The 20,330-nt window shown below is 40.1% G+C and overlaps 1 protein-coding gene across 2 annotated transcripts in view; it reads left to right on the forward strand.

Moving 5' to 3' along the window:
• The window catches only part of sema6bb (sema domain, transmembrane domain (TM), and cytoplasmic domain, (semaphorin) 6Bb), a 116,942-nt gene that overhangs the window by 79,410 nt on the left and 17,202 nt on the right, over nucleotides 1-20,330 (forward strand). For both annotated transcript variants that reach the window (XM_067513388.1, XM_067513387.1), the window contains exons 11-16: nucleotides 2,968-3,099; nucleotides 3,416-3,565; nucleotides 4,224-4,403; nucleotides 6,993-7,133; nucleotides 8,769-8,846; nucleotides 11,828-11,886. In XM_067513388.1, coding sequence (XP_067369489.1) covers nucleotides 2,968-3,099; nucleotides 3,416-3,565; nucleotides 4,224-4,403; nucleotides 6,993-7,133; nucleotides 8,769-8,846; nucleotides 11,828-11,886 — 740 coding nt within the window. The remainder of the gene's footprint in view (nucleotides 1-2,967; nucleotides 3,100-3,415; nucleotides 3,566-4,223; nucleotides 4,404-6,992; nucleotides 7,134-8,768; nucleotides 8,847-11,827; nucleotides 11,887-20,330) is intronic.

Genomic DNA, 20,330 nt, shown 5'->3' on the forward strand with positions numbered 1-20,330 from the left:
TGGGGTTTGTGAAATAATCAAGGTAAAGAATGAAAAATTATGCTGCATCAATACATAAAACAAATCAAATGAGAGATTTTGTGGATGAATATTAAAATAAACAGATTATGAAGTAATATTAAAGGTGAAGATTAATGTGGAGTTCAGGGAGGTGCACAGGATCTGGTATTTAAGGTGTAATTGGAAATTGTTTAAATGATTAAAACAATTGCTAAAAGAAATTGAGCATATTGTTGAATTGTTATTCATATTAGGAAAATAAACGAATTCAATGAGGACAGTGCCAGGCTCACTGTTATCCTCTGTTTCATTCTTTAGCCTAAGCTACAGGCAAACTTTGCCATGGTTCCAGCTTCATATTTACCACACAGATGCATTATAAAGGCAATATCTTCAAATCCTGTCCTGACAGAAAAAGTAATGTGGTGTGTTTCCCAAAATGTCTATCGATATAAAGCAATTGAGCCCCTTGCAAGAACATTTTTCTTTTATTGTCTGAACTTTTTTGTTCTTCATGAATCGTTCTCTCTGTACTTTCACATCATATTTCCTGTACTAAACTCTGTTATCTGCACAAACTTGTAGTTAATCACGCATTTCAGACTATTAATGACACTTGTTCATGGGGAGCTGTGTAGGAGATATAGACTGTTTACTAAGCAGATGAAGCAGAATTACATTTTAGTCACAAAAATATCCCATGAGCCTAAAAAGAAGAAATTCTAACAGCAGCAAAATCCAACAACAGTCAGCCAGATCATTTAGTCATTTAGCAGCCAGATAAATTGTGTTTGGAACTCTATCCCAAGTTTGATACAAATCAAGTATATAAATTTTCTTTATAAATAAAGAAAATGAAAAGTTTCTTGGGCTGTTTGTGTCTTTTTATTTATCAACTTTAATTTGACAATAAATCACATATGTCCTGTGTGACTAATTCATGCCATATCTCTCTATTTCCTTACTTACAGTATGATAGCCATACTAAATTCCAAGTCTCAACTATTTGTCAGGCCTAAAATCTCTGAAAGATTAACTGAAAGATTGACAGTGAAACTTCCCATCCTACCTTCTTCTCCCCTTCCTCATCCACGTGTTCGCGAGGACTGTGTTATGCCAAGCTGTCAGGGAGCTTGTTAAATAGCGAGGAAGTACTTTAGACTCCATGGCAGCCCTCTAAGACGGACACCCTATGCATCTAGTCTGGACAGCCTGCCACTCAACCCAAGACAAGGAGAAAAAGTAAAGGAAGGACAAATTCCAATGGACAGAGCAAGAGGAACAAGCAAAATCTGAATGTAAAAAAGGTAGCTAGTGTCAAGTGTGGGCTATAGCTGGGAAAATGAAATTTATGCACATTAAAGCAACATACTTGGACTAACAAACATCAGCAGGAGAGACCACTACAGTGTGAGAATTGGAATAATTAAAAGAATTCTGAGAGAAAAACAGCCTAAGGCCTTTTGGCTAGACAGAGAGCTCTGCAGGGGGCAAACCCACTGACCTGTAGTGAGAGACGGCTGAGGATGATGACGGGTGGGAGAAGGTAGAGAAAGGAAGCCAAGCTGGCATTGGTGCCGAGCTGGCAGACATGTCACACACAACATCTGGTGCCTGTTGTCTTGTGAGAGAACACGTATCGTCCGCAGATATCCCTGCAGCTCTGCCGTGCCGGCCGGGGTTGAGTCACGTCCCTGCCTATGAATGATAAGTACAGAAGGAGACTGGGCGACCTGATCAAATGGCAGATCAGGAGAGCATGGAGCCCTGCTGCTACCAAAATCCAGCCTTCGGGCGCTGCCTTCCCAAGCACACCCTTCTGCGACTTTCAAAGGGGCACTAAAGAGAATCACCGCTTGGCTCAGTTCAGTTCATAATCGCCGGGGCACAAACCTTCAAATCACTAGTTGGATTAATTTTTCTTTTTTTCTTTTGAAGAAAAAGAGAAAGTAGGAACAGATGGGGCATGTGTGGGATTCATGTAGCAGCAGGTTGTAGGTGACTCAGACTCCCTACCATTCAGTGTATGTGTATTGCTGAAGTGTTAGCACTTAGTCACTAGCTCTCACACCACGCACACCATTAGTCATTGATGAGGACACTTTCAGAGCAGAGTTGAGTCTCAGAGCAGGAAGCATGGGATGTTTTTTAAAAACTCATTCCTTATCTCTCCCTGACACCGCTCTCTTTATTTCTTTCTCTGTAGCCAAAACACAAACATGTATCATCAGGCTCAGTCAGGAGAAGGTCTAACTTTGTGTGAACGTGTCTCTGTTCGTTGGTTGTGTCTGTGTCTGCTTGTTTGTGTGCATGTCTGTGGCCAATGGACACTTCTTGAAGCAGATGTTCTGTTCCCTGTCGAAGCGTTCACAAGTGGTTAAACAGCCTCCAAGGTGCGCCAGGCATTTTACTGGAATGTGTTGTTAGGTTCATTTCCTTTACGAGGACCTTCATCCCCTTTGTGAAAGGCAAAATATTCAGTGACTCATTTCCTTTTTCGTTTTATTTTCCAAGAATTCCAGCCAAGCTCTTTTCATGGGCCTAATCTATCTATTGCATCCGCTGTATATCTATCTTTCGCCCACGGAGCTGACACTATCTATCTTATCCTGTCTTTCTTTCTGTCTCAATAACAATTTCCTTTGTGTTTAAGCATTGAATGTCAAAATATGAACAGCCCAAATCCAATTTGTCATCTTTGCTGGGTGCCTATCGCTTTCTCATGCTCACAATGTACTTTCTATATTTTAACTTTTGTCCTTTTTCACGTTTCACAGTCTATTTTTCAGTGACGGTATTATCTTCACTATGTTACACTTTCTTTCTCCCATCACTTATTTTTTTTTATATCCCTGTCTGAAAGTAACAGGACTGACAGTTACTTCATATCAGCTCCAAGTGTTTTATCAATCAGCAGTCTCTGCCTCCATGTGCCTCTGTCTTACTGCTCTGTCTTCATTCCTCTAGTATCCCAGGTTCAGCTGTGTGTGCCTTTGACATGGAGCAGCTGGCTGCGGTGTTTGATGGGAGGTTCAAGGAGCAGAAATCACCTGAGTCTATTTGGACGCCTGTTCCAGATGAACTCATTCCTAAGCCAAGGTGCAGTCGGCTACAATCACCTTCTGCATGTGTGTTTAGATTGCTATTGACTGTGAGAAGCAAACAGTATTATGAACAACAGTATTATGATCCAAGTTAGCCATAATATTGCCCAGGAAAATGTGTTCTGTGGGCTGGAGTTTATGTCTAGGGATAGATTTTATACACACATCAGGTGAAGCTAGACTGATTGAATAAACAGGTAATGAAGAACATAGAATTACAGTGCACACAGGTTGGTGTTATAGCCTGTAGAAACTCCAAACACTGAAAGTCACACAGGGGTTGCTAAACACGTGTCCAAACTTGTCCCCAGACCTGGTGGCTGTGCTGTTCAAGGATCCAGGTTTAATTCGTCCAACTCTTTTCCTGATGAGATGCTGAACTTTGTCAAGACTCACCCGCTGATGGATGAAGCCATCCCATCACTTGGACAAAGACCCTGGATTGTCAGAACTATGGTCAGGTAAGACAGAACTCAAACCAAAAATCAAACACCAACTCTGTGTCCTAGTAATTGCAGCATGTTAACGTAATTAGCTTGGTTAAATTAAAAAGGTCAAAAGTGAATGGAAGCAAATCCTAGTGTTTCTCTAACAATGACCCAGGTTGCCTAAGCGTAGGCACACACAGGATGCAGGATACATATCCCAGTTGTTTTGTGTGGAGTCCCTCTGCCTCCAGCCACCAGGTGGCTGAGGAACGGACGTATGTGAAATATTAAACACCTGGCACAACATGGATTATTTTCATGCACATTAGACTGTGTGTAGCTCAGCAACACTGCTTTTATTACAGGAAGAGCCCATTTACTTGACTGATGTTATTAATGAATGAATGTCTGCCGTAATTAGTTTATTATGCAAATTTTTTAGCTTTTTTTTTCCCTCTATGGAATGCATTTCATTTTGCAGTGGCTCAAGAGAAAATTGCATATTATGATTGAAATTCACAAGAGTCTGTATTTTACACCTCAACCAATCAGTTGTAATGCACTTAAATCCTAAACTCTTTGCCTCCAGGAGCTACTTTACAATACTTTTAACTTTCTTGGAAGAAAATTCCCAAATGAGCTGCACAGTCCTGTGTTGTTAATGCAGTGCTACCCCTCTCCTGCTGTGTAGGTACCAGCTGAATAAGATTGTGGTGGATACAGAAGCTGGGCCTTACAAAAACCGAACTGTCCTGTTCCTCGGTTCGAGCAGAGGGACCATCCTCAAGTTCCTCATCATGCCCAACCAGGACAACACTGTCACCAACAGCAACATCTTCCTTGAGGAACTGGAAGGATTCAACCCTGATAAGTAAGCTGGGAAATGTTAAAGGAGTAGTTAAAAATTTTGGTACTTTTTTTTACATTTCCTTGCTGATTAGCCTTTTTTTTTGTGAGTTTTGGGCAATAACTATGAAGTGACAAGCAAAAGTCAGTTAGCCTAGCACTAGGAGCAGCGTTTACCATCTACCCTGGCTCCATCCGAAAGAAACAAAAACACATAATTATCACATAGATCTTCTTTGTTTAATGCATGTATAAAGAGCATAGTCACATTGTCCTGTTGTGCTTTCCCGAGCATAATGTGCCACTTATTTTTTCTTGGAATTGTGCACTAACTTCCTGGATCACTGTGCGGCTGCCTGATGTGCTCATTAATGAGATTTAAAGGTGCATGTAAATGGATTTGATTATCTTTGGGCATAGATTCCAATGTTTAAGCTAAGCCAAGTTAACCAGCTGTAGCACAGTCTTATATTTGATGGAGACTGGTGTCAATCAACTCAATCTCCCTAAGCACAGAAATGAAGTGTGTTTCCCAAAATGTAAGACTTAAGAGAGCTTTATATAAAGCAGTTCACAGCAGCAGTGACCTGGAAAGGGTTAAATGACATCTGGGGTTGATGTATACACAGTGAGGGGAGCTGGTGGTGTGATACACCTGGAAAAAGAGACACAAGGAAGAAAAAAAAACCATGACATGTCCTGGAAACGTGACGTGTCCTGAATTATGCAGAAAACCTCACCTCTTCTCAGAGAGATGCACATAATTGTGCTGGAGCTGAGACGATACAAACCCATGCAGAGAATACAAATAGGGCAAACTGAAAAGAATAGCAGTAGAGACTAATATTCATTATCAGCAACACCTTCTAATGAGGCTGCGACATAGGGGGAAAACATCAGAAAGTAATGAAATGATGATAAAATCACATTATCCTTATCCTTGACCAAAATTACACACTGTCAGGCAAAATGACCCTTTATCTTTATTCTGAAGCTGAATCGTATTTAATATCTGGATCCTCACAACAGATTGGAGTGAATTGGGATTCTAATTAGCATTTTGCATGAAGTCGGCAGCTTCAGTGGATGCACATCATTACGTAATGAACACTGAGTGCAATGCCTCTTCATTTTTCATTTTTGTTCTTTGTTGAGATTCACTGTTCCACATGGTGGATAGCTGCAGGCGGGGGTGGGGGTTGGGGGGTGAATTTGCACACACATGCAGGCAGATTTGGCTTGTGATTATCTTTCACCAAGGATAATTAGAGGCATTTTAAAAGAAAGTACATGTTACTAAACACTAGCTTTATGCTGTGGTAATTGTGCTGCCTGATAGATATGCCATTTTCTTCCTGCAATGAGAGAGGAAAGTATCATTTCTTGAACCAACTGGCTGGAAACAATTTTTCCTAAGCTAGAGTCTAATCTACTTGTACTTCTTATTTGGTAATAGACATCCTTCCTTTCCCATCCCTTCCAAAATATGCTTCCCAATATGTGCCTCAGCTTATTTGTTCTGCTTGAGACGTGGCCAAATGAGGGCTAGTGATGGCAAATGAAATGAGTGGACCGTGTGATGAATGAGCTGGTGTGGATGGGAGCCGGTGTGTGAGGGATAATTTGGTGTGCATGTTGAGCCCACCAGGTGGTCAATGACAGTCCTGCTATCACAGCAGGCAACCAGCTAATCAGGAGACAGAGCACTGTCACACCAGTTTTTTGTCCTCTTGTGCTCCAGGACAGGCCAGCATCTTCTTTCATTCACAGACAAGGTGATGTTTTGTGCCCTGTAATAAACCACAGGATATGTATCCTGTAAGAGGATGAGTGTGTTAGTGATAGAATTGGAATCAAATATAAATCTCTGGTTTGCGACTGGCTGGTTGCCATAATGAACCAGCAGATTTTAACACTAATCGAGTATTTTTTTCTCTCACTGTGTCTCTCTTTTATTTTATTTTCATGAATCTTTCGACTTTGATTTTTCTTGCCTTGCCTTTGTTATTTGTTTTTTTTGTTTTTTACATTCTCCACATCTCTCCCCTCCTCCCCCCCTGCCTTTCATGATATTGGCTGTGAAGAATGACTCACAGCTTGGCCTAAGCAGAATGATAGATTCTTTTTAATGACTCTGGGCCCACTGCAATGTTATTACCATAAACCATCCAGATACAACTGATGCATGAGTGCACATGTGCATAAAAATGTATAAATCCTGCTGCATGGAGGCAGGTTGGTGCCAGCTTTTGTAGCTTTAACTGCCAATTAGAAGCGATTCAGCTTCCAGTTGCTGTTTTTCGATGCCCAGCCGGCCCCTCAAACCTCTACAATCAGCACTGTGCATATTTGAGTTGACACTGTAACATCCTGCTACATGGATGGCCTTTAATTATAGCTTTTATTTATGGAGCTCTTTATGTTCGGTTATGCTTGACATTGCATCATGAGGAATGGCTTTTTCTCTTGCTGTAATGTCCAGAGTGAGGTCAGAGGTTTAATGTGCAGTCTCGGTCTGGTAATTGAAATTGCCTAATGCATTTTTTGTTTTGTGTGTGCCTGCCTGTTTGCATTTCTGTGTGTGTGTACGTGTGTGTCTGTGTGGGTGTTGCAGGTGTGCTGAAGACTCGCCACAGGCCAGGCAGCTGTTGTCTCTGATTTTGGACCGGGCAAGCCACACTCTGCTTCTCACCTTCCCGTCCTGTGTGGTTAGAGTACCGGTGGCACGATGCCAGCTCTACTCTCGATGCATGAAGTAAGTCTGCACCATGTGCTGTAAGGTGCCAACGTTGACCGAAAAGGTGCATCAGGTCAGCATAACAAGAAGTTAGGTGAACATTCACGGGCCATATGGCCTTCACAAGTGTCCTTGAGCAAGACGCCGTGATGGCTCTAGAGTTGACCTGAATTTTCTTGCAATAATAACACAGTATTGCAACTTAATAACCACTGTCATTATGCCCTTGAGCAAGGTGATAATCTGTTAACTGCTGTAGAATACAATGCAAATGCAATAAAAAGCTCCTCTAAATAGGAGGGAAATCTAAAAAAAGCTGTTAGTGTAATACACCACCATTAAATATAATATGGTATTATTACTTCACAAAGCAATTGAAACTTCAGCATACTATAAGATGCTCTGGAATTGTAACTAATGCTAATAATGCTAATAGTTACTGACAATGTAAAATGTAATAATCTAAAAAATAATAATGATCGAAGATGTAAAGAAATAGCAACATACTAATGTTATTATTGTGGATCATCAGTTCTGTGATAGTACTATATACATGTCAGGCATAATCAAGAATTTATGTGTTAATGTAATCACATTACCTTTAGCAGCTTTATCATCTTTTTTCACAGAGAAATTACATGTCATAACCACTTCTCCCAGAAGTTATTAGATTATCACAAACCACAATGAAGTTTGGTTATTCTGGTATCGTACCAGTGCGAATGTGTTTAACTTTGAATGTGCAGCGTTCCAGTTCAGAAAAAGAATAAGTACCCTGAGTCTACTAATCCTACATTATTAAACATAAATATGCATATATTTAAAGTAATGATATTTCACCTGCGTACACCCACACAAGCACCATAATACGCACCCTGACTGGCACACTTTCCCGGTGTAGATGCCTGTGGCCTGTTAGGGTCCATTGACACACTAACACAAACTGATACACACAGCAGCACATCAGGCGTGCAGTGTGTTCACTGAACCAGGTGAGTCATACAAGCGTGTAATCCAGAGCACATTAAGAAACACTCACATGCTTTCTGAGGTGTGTTTAATTTGTGTTGTTATGTGTTTAGATGAATAGCAGAAATAATGTTTTATTTGAGTTTACTAAGAATTCTTAGTCACACTTCAGCAGCTTCAGATCTGTTTTTTAACCAGTGAAGAATGTTTGAGGTCTTATTCCCCGAGAACAATTTTAAGAATCCACATAATATCTTAGTCCAAAACTATCAACTACATCTCCATGCTACATTCCAATGCTCTGGTGAGAGGTAGAGGGGACAGACAATTTTGTCCAACTACCGTACCTACAGTTTTTAATAACATTTCTCTTGCTTCCTAGACCTGGTTTGGATTCCTAACAAGCATGGTTTTATTTATGTGGCCCCTCCTCTCTACTTTATTACCATTTCTCAATATTTTACCTCTAACAGTGTTATTCATCACTTAGATGAATACCATTATCAAGCAAGTTTGAAACTATTCACAAGGAGGAAATAACAGAAAATCAAAGTGCAGGTAGTTGGAATTTGTAGTTTGTGGCTTAAAATGTACACATTTTGAGAACCATTATTGAAATCAAGAACACCAGAAGGGAGAGGCTACAATTCGTGCACTGAAGGAACTTTTTGTCTGTCTCTGCAGGAACTGTATTGCTTCTAGGGATCCTTACTGTGGCTGGACCAGAGGAAGCACCTGCTCTTTCCTCAGGCCTGGGACCAGGTATTACACCTCTTGGTTTATATTTATGTCGTCCCAGTACAGAACTCCCTCTGCGTCTGTACTAACTGTGTCTTTAGTTTATTTGTTTTGCTTCATTTGATTTGATCTTATGTATTTCTCTCTTTATTGGTCATCCCAATGTCATACATACATGGTCCTTGATTCTACCTGCAACCATATGAGTGTCTGAAAAGCACTGTTGCCCTCTATAAACCTGTCACACTGTCTGCTTTGTGTACACCTATTGATTTAAGATGTCTGCTGCTGCTGCTGCTTTTAAACAAAGCTTTGTTCTTTTACTTTGCTTGTTATCAAGTGAAAGCTATGTAACACTGTGTAGGTGTGTGTCTGAGTTTTGTGATAATTTCTTTCCTGTATAACACTGTCTGCATTTTCACACCTGTGTGTTTCTTGAAAGTGTGCATCAATATGTGTATATGTCTTCTTATCTGCATGTCAGTGAACATTAGCTTGTGTGCGTGTGTGTGTCTGTGTGTGTGTGTGTGTGTGTGTTTGTGTGTGTGTGTGTGTCTATGTGTGTGTCTGTGTGTGCTCCTAAGTCTGTGTGACCTTCCTTTCCTTCTACAACTGAAATCTGGTCTGTCTTGACAGCTCATCTCCAGTTGGGGCTGTTTCCCTCCAGTTAAATCAAATTTCTCTTTAGTCAGGCTGCTTATTGAATTAGACCTTCAAAACACAGGTATAGAACCAGCAGAACAGACAACATGAGCCTTAAAGACCACCTCAGGCTGTCTGCTTATACTATTAAAGGCCTCTGTGTTGATCTTGATTTGATTTACCAAGGGCGGTCAACTCGGCAATCGATTGCGCATTGAGTTACTGTGGATTTCCTCTTTGTGGAATAATGCAGCCTCTCTTTGCAAACTGACGCCGGAGGAGAGCTCAGCAGTTGGCATTGTATAACATCAGATTGTAGCTTGGTAACTTTCTGTGGGAGTGAAGTTTTGTATTTTTAATGAAAGTAGCGGTTGTGGTTGTTTTAGAAGAAGAAGTAAAAAATGGTTTCATGTTTAGTTTTATTGGGGTTCAATATGTTTAACATTGACCCATGTTCAGTGTGTTAACTGTCATTATTTTACAGCTGAAACAGTCTGGAAATCATTTGCTGTGTCATAGTGCTCAACAATCTTACAGTGTGGTCTCTATCAGTGATGTTTTAGTCAGTGTACCTGGTACAGTGTACTAGAAATAAAACACACAGACACACACACTCACAAGCTAAAACCCAGAGAGGCAGCCAACTGAAAGCAAAACATTATTCTTTATTAACATAACAGCTGCTGTAGGTTCACAGCATAGTTGGACAAATTTGTCAAAGTGTTTTATAGCTATAAAAAGCACTAATATTGACCAACTGCAGAATACTGACATCTCGGTCACTTGTCCCAAGAAACTCTATTCGGCCTCCCCAAAGAATTTGTGCTCTGGATGTGCAAAAGTAGTTTGTGATGGTGATTCAGAGTAAAACCATGAAAATCTGTAAATGTTTTTTAACTTTTGTTGAGCAGTTATGTGATGTGTTTTTGTCAGTGGTTACTTCTGACAGTTTATAGCCAACAGATCACAAACATCTTTATGTCATGGAGGGATTAGAAAATATGTTGATTAAAGGAATATTTCTAATACCTTTACACCCATTTTGCCTTCCAGGAGTCGACCAGAAATTCAGCACACAACATCATGTCAAATTAAAGCTTAAACTTAATGTGATGGTTATGGTGATTAGCTATAGCTTCATAGAGTATTACTACACAAACATTCTATAAAGTAAAGTGTATTTCCCAAAATGTTAAAGTATAGTATACAGTACTGTACCTTTCATACACTTTTTGCCATTAGTTGGACATTGTTATGATGTACAGTTTAGCTACAAATTTGTCAGTGTTTGTCTACTGTTTTTCTATCAAGGCGAATTATGGAGACCTTCTTACATCTTTCATAGATCTGTGTATTTGCAGAGGCCAAATACAAAAGTGTCATATGTTTTAATTAAATAGCTTAGAGTAAATACAAGTTTTTTCACTCACATGGCCTTCATTATAAATGTCGTCTGTATTGAATTTCGCCGGCAGCCGTGTACATTTGTATACACACACACCTGCATACTTACTCACATCCTGTCCATTGCAACTATTCTGTTTTCCCTAACATGAACCATGACCAAAAGCAGTTATGTTTTCCTTTGTGAGCACCTGGACTGTGTGCCATTCTCATTTCCTCTGCGCTGCCTCATTTCATCATATGTTATTGTCCTTTGAGTTTTCCATGCTCCCATGTTCCCCAAATGGGAAATGAGTTTTAAAGCTCGGGGAAAGGGTTGTAGAAATAAGATATGTCATCAGTTACCTGGATTAACTGAAAACAGGTAAAGTTTGAGGTTTTCCTCTGCTGATTATTTGACTTTAATGACAAATTACTTTTTCATAAATGTGTAATTGATTTTTTTATACAGCTGATATTATGATCGGATGATACATTTTTAAGATCCTCTGCTGCATATTAATAGGCAAAGAAGATTTGCAAGTACTCTAAATCTGTAATCCCTGAGGGCATGAGATTTATATTTACACCACAAACATCTAATGTGAAGACAAGTATGCTATTTTGCTCCAGATATTTGCAATTCAATGCATTAATTAGGTTAATTAATGACCCTGCAGGCATATGTGGTTATCTTTAAATTATAATGGTGATTATAGAGCCATATCAGGTGGCTCAGGGGCCTCTTCAGTTCTTTTGCAGTTATAATGATTTTTTCCCCCTCACTCTCTTAAAATGAAAACAAACATTTCTTCAATCTAAGTGTTAAAGGAGCTTGTAGTGATATACGCTCCCTTGTAACTTGTCCTCTGCCATAACATTGAGATAGTTTCCCCCCTATCAGAGTGGATCTGTGCTGTGTGTCAGTGGCCGAGTCGCTGTGTCTTCTGATTAATGACTTTGTCTCTTCTCCTCTGTAGACTGCCGTTCGAGCAAGATGTTGAACAGGGAAACGTGGCCCACTTGGGCGACTGTGATGGTAAGAGAAATGATTCTTAAACTGTGCGTGTGTGTGTGTGTTTGCCCACAAGTGTTAAAGCTAATAGCCATTTTGTCTTTGCACAGATCCTTACATAACTTGTGTATCTTCAGGGTAAACAACCATACGATAAAAAAGAGGAAGAGCCTGGTAGTTTCAGTTTATACATAGGAAATCTACAAATAAACACAAGTCTCAATCCGCCGCAGTGCTCTGTAGCATTTCACGTCTCCCATGAGTAACCACCAGTATCCAACCTGAAGATTGTCTGCTAGTTTCATTCTGTCTCTTAGCTGGCGAAAAAAATCCCAGTGTATGTTTTAGCTGACTTCTCACTGTTTACTCTGTCCTTAGTTGTTTGCTGTCTTTACTTTGGTTTGGTGGATTTTACTGCATATACATGTGGTTAATTATGTTCAACTACAGCTTGATTTCCCCTTGATGTCTCCATTTTTCCACTCTCTCCATATCATTATAAAAATAGAAGTAGTACACAGCAAAATGATATCTCTATTCTAGATACACAGAGGTTTTGGATACTCCCATGACACCCCCAGCTTTGATCTGACTGCTAATTCCAATGCGTGCAAATTAATCCTTTGCTTCTGAAAGTTCCCTGAGTTCATGTGCTGTGCTCCCTGAGAAGAACAGATAAATATTGCATAATCTGAACCTGCGTACAATCATAATCCTGTTTCAGATGGGCGCTCTGTTTGAAGCTGCTCGCTCACTTCAGTTCCTCTGAGCACCAAACCACAGGGGATGACCCCTGTAGCTGGTGCTCACTTTGTGCATGGTGAAGCTAGTTATTTGTCTTCATTGCACCTATTATAGTTCCCTATAGAAGACATGGAGGACCTTATTGAAGCCTTTGCTCCTGCTCCTAAACAGAAACCAGTGATTGAACAGTTTTTTTTGTTTAAAGAAGATCACGATTTAAAGAAGACATTTGTAAAATGCCATGAACTGCTTGAAAACCCTGATCTGAAAACATGCAGTTGTGCAGATGCTTATAATTAAAAATGCAACTTGTATAACCATTACTCTACTTCTCTTCTACACCAGTGGGTGAGAGATGAACATAATTACTTATGGTCTCTGCTAAAGGACTCCAGCCTTGGATCCTCTTCTGTACTTCTGTGGTACTATATCTTGATCAGTGTTGTCAGATCTTTTGAGCTGACAACACTGATCTGATAGTTTGGTCATGTTTTTCCATCCTTTGCATACCAGTTTTTCTGAATAATTGTAAGATGCCTACTATCACATAGGTGTAGTCCAGCAATGAAGTACACCACTGTTAAAGGTTGTGGTCAGAGAGATTAAACAGAAATGTCAAACTAAAGCAGCAAACTTAACAGACTTTTAGTTTTCTAGGGAAAATCGTCTAAACACACAGTTTATCTTATTTCCTGCACTTATATACATTGCTGCATGCACCTGCATCATTTCATCATTTGGAATTTTCTTCTTCTTTATGTCTATTGACATAAGCCATGAATGAACATCTTAATGAATATCTGAATTCTATCAGTGAAAAGCTCATTCCCATTGGATTCAGAGACAACTTTGCAAAATTTAACTTATTACAGTACAACAGGAAGCCGATGGTCTGGTCATAAATAGGCTGAGATGCCCATGTGTTAATGAATATTATCCCTTACAGATACAGATTTGTTTCTCTAAGTTCACATGGTTGATATCATTGTGACTCATTAATATCTTTCTGTATTTGAATCCTTACCTTTTCAGCACTGCTGATGTCAGTGACATCCAAAAATTATGTAATTAACTTAATTTCACCACCATTGTTTCCTATTGTCATGTCTATATTAATCACTTTATTACTAAACATCATAGTTTTTCTTTTATTTATTTCAAATACATTGTTTTTAGCAGTTTTCTCTTTCCTCTGTATTTAGCACACTATGTTTTCCTTAAAAAAAAAACAAAGCATTTGTAAAAATACATTTATACATTAACACTGGGCCAAGATAATTAATGTACATATTAGATAAAAATAAAACTGATGTTTGCTGAACTCATCTCATTACCAAAGGTAACACTGAGACAGTATTGTTTAGTGAATCATACTGTCACTAAGGCAGCTCGGCAGGTTGATTTTGCAACACGTCATATACAATATCTTCCGTATTTTTCTTTAAAAGCAATTTATGAGCATGAACTCATATTGATGAGCTGACTTGTACAATCATTTAATGACATTTAGAAAATCTTTAAAGGATAGGAACCAAATTATAATTATTTAACATTCCTCCGCGATTAGAAATAAAATGTAACTACTTTCTCATGTTATTGTGTCAGTTTTTTTTTTTAAAGCAGTAGCAGGCCTGTTGTCTTTTCTAGTCTATTTAATTGAAGATTTGAATTACCCCATTTTTTTTTTGCCAAGGTCGTACAGTATGCACTAACATAGTGCAAAATATACTTTAGAGTCACAATATCAATCCGTCAAAACTAATGTAGCTTCCAATATCCGACACAATCAAACTGACTTTAAAATCATATTAGCGAAGTGTTCCTTTAAACTAGCCACAAATTATATCTTTTTAACTTCCACTAGTTTTCAACAGTCTTTAAGTAGCTATATCACAGTGTGATGAAAATTTGCAGGGCTCTGTGTTTGCTCTACTTGGACCAGGGTCAGATTGTGATGTACTGTCCTGCTCTCTGGTCTTGGCTCTAAAGGAACTTCTGAGCTCTGAGGCATGTTTGCTCCTGCATCTGAGCCTGTCCTGAAATATGCCAGAGCTGAACTATGTTGACAGAGGTGAGCTCTGCAGTCCCTAGATGAACGACAGCTTCTGACTGGCACGGAAGGAATGTGAGCCAGCATCTATCTGAAAGCTGCCACCAACACTTAGACAGCACTTTATCTCAGATATTGTGATGAACTTGGTGCCACGGCCTGACTTTTCATCATATCTCTTCTTTTTATTTGACACTTTCATTGTTTCTGATATGGATGCTTTTCTCAGTGCTTCCTGTTCGTTAACACTGAGTCCATCTTTCTTTGTCTTCCTGTGAGACGAAAATTCTTCCAGCCATCTGCAAATGCAATATTCAGTCAAAGGAAGACAAAGAGGCGCAGCTTCAATGGGCTTGTTATGACAAACCGTCACTGACACTGTTAAGAAAACTGCCTGCACACCCTCTCTGTATGTGTCTGTCAGCAGCTTTCTCTTCATGTACTGTAGTCTTCACATACACAGAACACATACTGTACATCTGTGTACTTACAAACACACACAAATGCTCACACCCACCAACACAAGCTCCTTGGGGACTTGGATTGGTGGAATAAACAGAAGGCTTTTGGTTGTTGAATATTTCATATCTCTATATTGGACTCATTCCACCTGTCTGTAGCTTGACCCAGCAGATGGGAGGTGAGATATGGTCTGGCCTCTCCATCACTCTTTGGGGAAATTTAGCAATCTCATTTTTGCTCTCCCTTTTTTGCTTACTTCATTTCTTGAGGTAGACTCTCTTTCTGCAGCTCCATGTCTAACTAAATATTCGCTCTTTGGCCTCCAGTCACAATTAAATTCATAGTATTGATAATAATAATCAATTACCAGAAATAAAATCTGTACTTTCTTTTAAAATTAAAATTATTGCACGTCATTAGGTAACAGGTAAGTTTAAAGGCTCAACTAAATCAGCTGTTAACACCCTAGGCTGATCTGATTTTATTTTTTATTTTTTTGTCTTTTCGGGTTATCCCATGAGTTCAGGTTCGCCACAGCGCCACATGTTGATTTTACGCCAGATGCCCTTCCTGACACAACCCTCCCCAATTTCTACCGGGCTTGGACCAGCACTGCACAGCTGGGGATGGGAATGAGCTGTTAGGGGTTCAGTGTCTTGCTCAGAGACACTTTGACATATAGCCAGGACCAGGGATCAAGCCACTGACCCAGTGGTCTATGGACGACTGCCTTTACCAACTGAGCTACAGCCGCCCCCTCCAAGGCTGATCTGATAACCAACCAAAAATAAGAAAAAATGGTTTTCTGACTCTAATCTTTACCCGATTTGCTTACCTCCCTTAGTTGAAATAAAACAAATACAGTTAAAGTACAATTCCTTGTTCTAGAGATTCAGACATTTCAATGTAGATGTCAGCATGTGACATATTGTTCTGACAGAAAATTTCACCTACATCATAAAACACACTTCCTCACTTACTTTAAAGTACTTTCCACAAGGACCTAATTCTCTATTGGAGAGTAGTTTTACTGAAAAAAACAAAGAAACACAAGCATCCTGGCAAGTTGTGCAAACAATTCTAATGTTTTTAATTCACATTTTTACTCATGTCATGTTTGTTTTTATACTTTGCTGAACCAGTTAAAGTGTTTCTATTTCGCTTTTTAATTATTCTAGTTTTGTCTTCAGGGTTTGTCTAAAAAGACCCTAGACTTTGGTCCTCTGCCACTGCAGTGCCTCTCCTCTTCCTCATGCTTCATCTCTCCACAGTCTCTGTCAGTGCTACTCTGATTTCAGAGCAGCCTTGTCGTCGGACCTCAAAAGGAGATGGATGGGCAGCCTTACTCAGAACCCAGCTAACTGCCTCCCCTTTCTCCTTAGCCAGAGAGAAGCAGTTGCTGGAAGGAGAATCGATTTTCATCTCTCCTCTGCCTGATGGCAGTCGAGTAGATATCAAGGGTGATTCTGCAAGGGGAAAGGAACGGGGATGAGGAAAAGGAGGGGGGCCCAGCTAAATCAGATCAACTAGCAGAGAGCAGAGCAAAAAGAATGAGTAAGGGATTGAGAGATCATAGGAAAAAGGCAAAGTTTGAGGATGGAAAAGGTGAAACAGTTCAGGGGATCAGAACTGTGGAGTCATAAGGGTGAATGAGAAAAGAAGCAGAATGATGGTTACGGAAGACAGAAAGGGTGGGGTTGATGCTGAGAGATGAGGGTGAGGGGTGGGAGAGGGCTTTGTGAATGATGGAATGTGAAGGGAAAGGGAAAGGATCGGCTGTTTTCATGGGTGCTAGGCCAGACCAGTGTGACAAATGGACTGAGAGTGCCACTGGCATCTCTTGTGTCACGGCTCTGTCACTGAACTCCTCAGTAGCTTGTGTCCAGGCTGTAACTCTGTCGAGGTGATGCACACTGCCTGCCTTTTATCCTCTTAATCTTGTCTTTTTGTGTATTGCAGAGATGTGGCCCTTCTTCTTACTACACATGAGTGTCCACATGTTTATTTTGCGTCACTTCTACTTGTTAAAATTAATGAAATGAGTGCAGTGTGTCTTTAAGGGCAACTTCACCAATTTTCAAATTGCTCCCTATGGCTGTAGTTTAGGGTGTAAATAAAGAATAATGGTTTTAAACGTCTCTCTGACTTCCCAATTTAGAACATCACTCAGACAACATCACCCGGAGGAGTTTTAAATCCCTAGGAGTTCAGATAATATCATCTGGAAAAGCCGCTTGACCACAACAATAACCTTCATAGTGTGAGAAATGAGATGACATAATCTGAACTGAAGGTTCCTCCAAGTGATGTTATCTGAAGGCATTTACAGCCAGAAAGAAGAGAGATACATGTATTTTAATATAGGGAAGTCAGAAAGAAGTTTAAAAACATTTTGTATAGCATTTTGTACACCCTAAACTAAAGCCATGGGGAGCAAGTTGAAAATTGTTAAAGTTGCCCTTTAAGCTAACAGCTAAAGAAATGTCTTTGTGCAATATAAGGAGACCACATTATGAGATCACTTTAATTATGGGAAATTATGTGAGGAGTTCAAGTGTAACTGAAGCTGTTGCCTTGTGGTCATGCATGTTTGCATTTATTAGAAAACAAAGATCACCATTCCAAACACACGCACACACACATACACACACACTCACACACACAAACATCATATATTAGAGACAGGCCGTTCCTCTAAGCCCACTCTGATCAAAGCTGAGCACAATGTCTAATCAAGACGATGTGTTGTGGGAGGGACACGCTGATGAAAGAGATGAGGTCAGGCGGATATCTGGGTTCAGTTATGTGTGCAAACATACATGTGTGTCTAATGCATGTCCGTTAGCCTTTGAGCTTTCTTTCAGGTGCTACTTAGGCTAACTTTTTTTGTTGCCTGTTTAGTTCTTCCACACAAACAAGCGAAAATTAAGTGACACATCTGATCTGGTATGAAACTGTGCATCTGCACCTGTGCGGAGTACATTTTTTAACAAACAAGAGTGCAGAGAACATTTGTCTGGGGTTTAGCTATCGCAGATAACCCAGTATATTCAGACTTCAGTTTTGCCTTTTTGACTTGTAGTTGCATTTTTCAAACCCGAACTTCAAAAGATGACATTCGGTGCTAGTGTTCAATGCTTTAAGGATGTTTAAGGTATTTCTCTGTTGTCTGTTGTACACATGTAACTGTGATACTGCAGCAAGAACTGTGTGTTTGTTCCATTAACAGTGGGCTATTTGATCAAAGTGATACTCATGTTTGTGCTCTGGACAAACGGTGTGGGTACATTCATAAATCATTACATTTTGTGATACATCACTGATCTAACAAAATAGATACACAAAACTCACTGTTTCCTACCCACTGGACTAAACTATTGTAAACACAGAATACATGTTTCTACTGTGGAGTAGTGTTGGGAGTTTACATGCCGTATACTCAGGACCGATCCATTGTTCGATAATCAAATCTCTGGCACAATTCTTCTCTAGATAGAGCTTATTCCTCTCAGCTCATCAGACTACTGTAGCAAACAGTGTAAACACAGAATCAAAGAATCAGCTTAGAGATGAAAAATGCAGAAGGCATTCGAGTACAGTGTTTGGACAACAATCAGGCTTTACTAAGATAAAATGTGTTAGCAGCTGAAAAGAAATGCAGCTGTTTTAGTTTCTTTAAGGGATCGGTTCACAGTAAAACAAAAAGGAAAACAAACCTTCTTCCTTAAAAAGGGAAACTCACCCCCTTATTTGGGAGGCTACATAAATATAATTTGGGCTACTGTTGTGACTTGGGGTGTGGGATTCTGCACCAACGTTCCAGGCTCATTTGGAAACTGTCAAACCTGAAGTGATTGGTGATTAGCGAAGCCTACCTCTGCTCCTCTGCTCTCTAAAACTGCTCAAATTCAGTTGGTCACACTTATTTGTGCCCAGAGTTTTGAACTAGCAGTTCAGCTTGCAGGAAAATAGAGCCATTAATGTCTGTGTGTGAGCAGTTCTGTGCCCTCTAAATTAGTAGTCTCTACAGTGGACAACTCAGCCAGCATGACAAACTGCAGCTGGATTTGTGCTGGATTTAGTTTTAATGATGTTTGAGCTGAACACACTCCACTGACAGAAATCACCCAACTAACTCTGAACTGCTGGGGTTTGGTGTGTGTGTGTGTGTGTGTGTGTGTGTGTGTGTGTGTGTGTGTGTGTGTGTGTGTGTGTGTGTGTGTGTGTGTGTGTGTGTGTGAGACAGACATTATAAACCACTTCTGTAAACAGCATAATGAGTCAGATTTGGTTAAGGCGTCAACAGACGGTATAAGGTGTCGGGTCCACTTACAGCTGCTTATCACAGCGTGTTGATTGCCCGGCTTCACTTTTCTAGGTTGTGACCCTTGCTGACAGGCAGATCAGTTACAGCACAATCACGGTCTGTCAAACCTCGAACTTTTCTCTTTTTATTTGCCAGGGTCTCCAAATCTTGAAGGAAAAATATTTTTACTATGCAAATTATATCGTAGGGATCCTGCAACAGCCTCCGAAACACCAAGTGCCTGAATTTTCCAGCAGCAATGAGCTGCACACTCCCTGGTTTTATGTTTGCTGTTTGCAGGCCTTCTGAGAGTATGGGTGAAGGAGTCAAATTGTGTTTGTGCAGACAGCTCATCAGCTAAAGTCAACACTGTTAAACCAGCCATCTCACAGGAGTACGAGGCAATGTGTGGGGGTGTGCGTGGTGCCGCGGCTGCAGAGATGTCCTGCTTCATCACATTCCTTCATTGTTCCAACTCAACACGTTCTCAAATCTCTGTTTCCTCTCTGTTGATAAAAGCAGAGTAGGCTAGACGAGTGTACGCATCCAAGCCCCCACCGACACACACAAGTACGTTCACACTCGCACATACACATTCGCCACCCGTTCTGCTGTGAACTCACTGAGCTGTAATGACATAGCTAGTGTTGCCACAGTGTAGCTACAGATGGAAGCAATTATGGTGCTGTGAAAATATTTCCTAAAGAAAGGCAGTGTTTTGACTGGTTGAACAGCGGGATGCAATCACTCAGTAATTGAGGTCCACTGAAACATCAATGAGGCAAAGGCAGATTGGAGATTCCTCGTTGTGGTGTCATGTTGGAGTGAACGACAATCACCACAGAGCCAGGACCAACTCTAGCTTTCTTTCTGGTGGTCACAACGCTGTGAGGAGCTTTGTGCAGG

The sequence above is a fragment of the Channa argus genome, chromosome 8 (assembly GCF_033026475.1).
Source record: "Channa argus isolate prfri chromosome 8, Channa argus male v1.0, whole genome shotgun sequence".
In the NCBI taxonomy this organism is placed as follows: domain Eukaryota; kingdom Metazoa; phylum Chordata; class Actinopteri; order Anabantiformes; family Channidae; genus Channa; species Channa argus.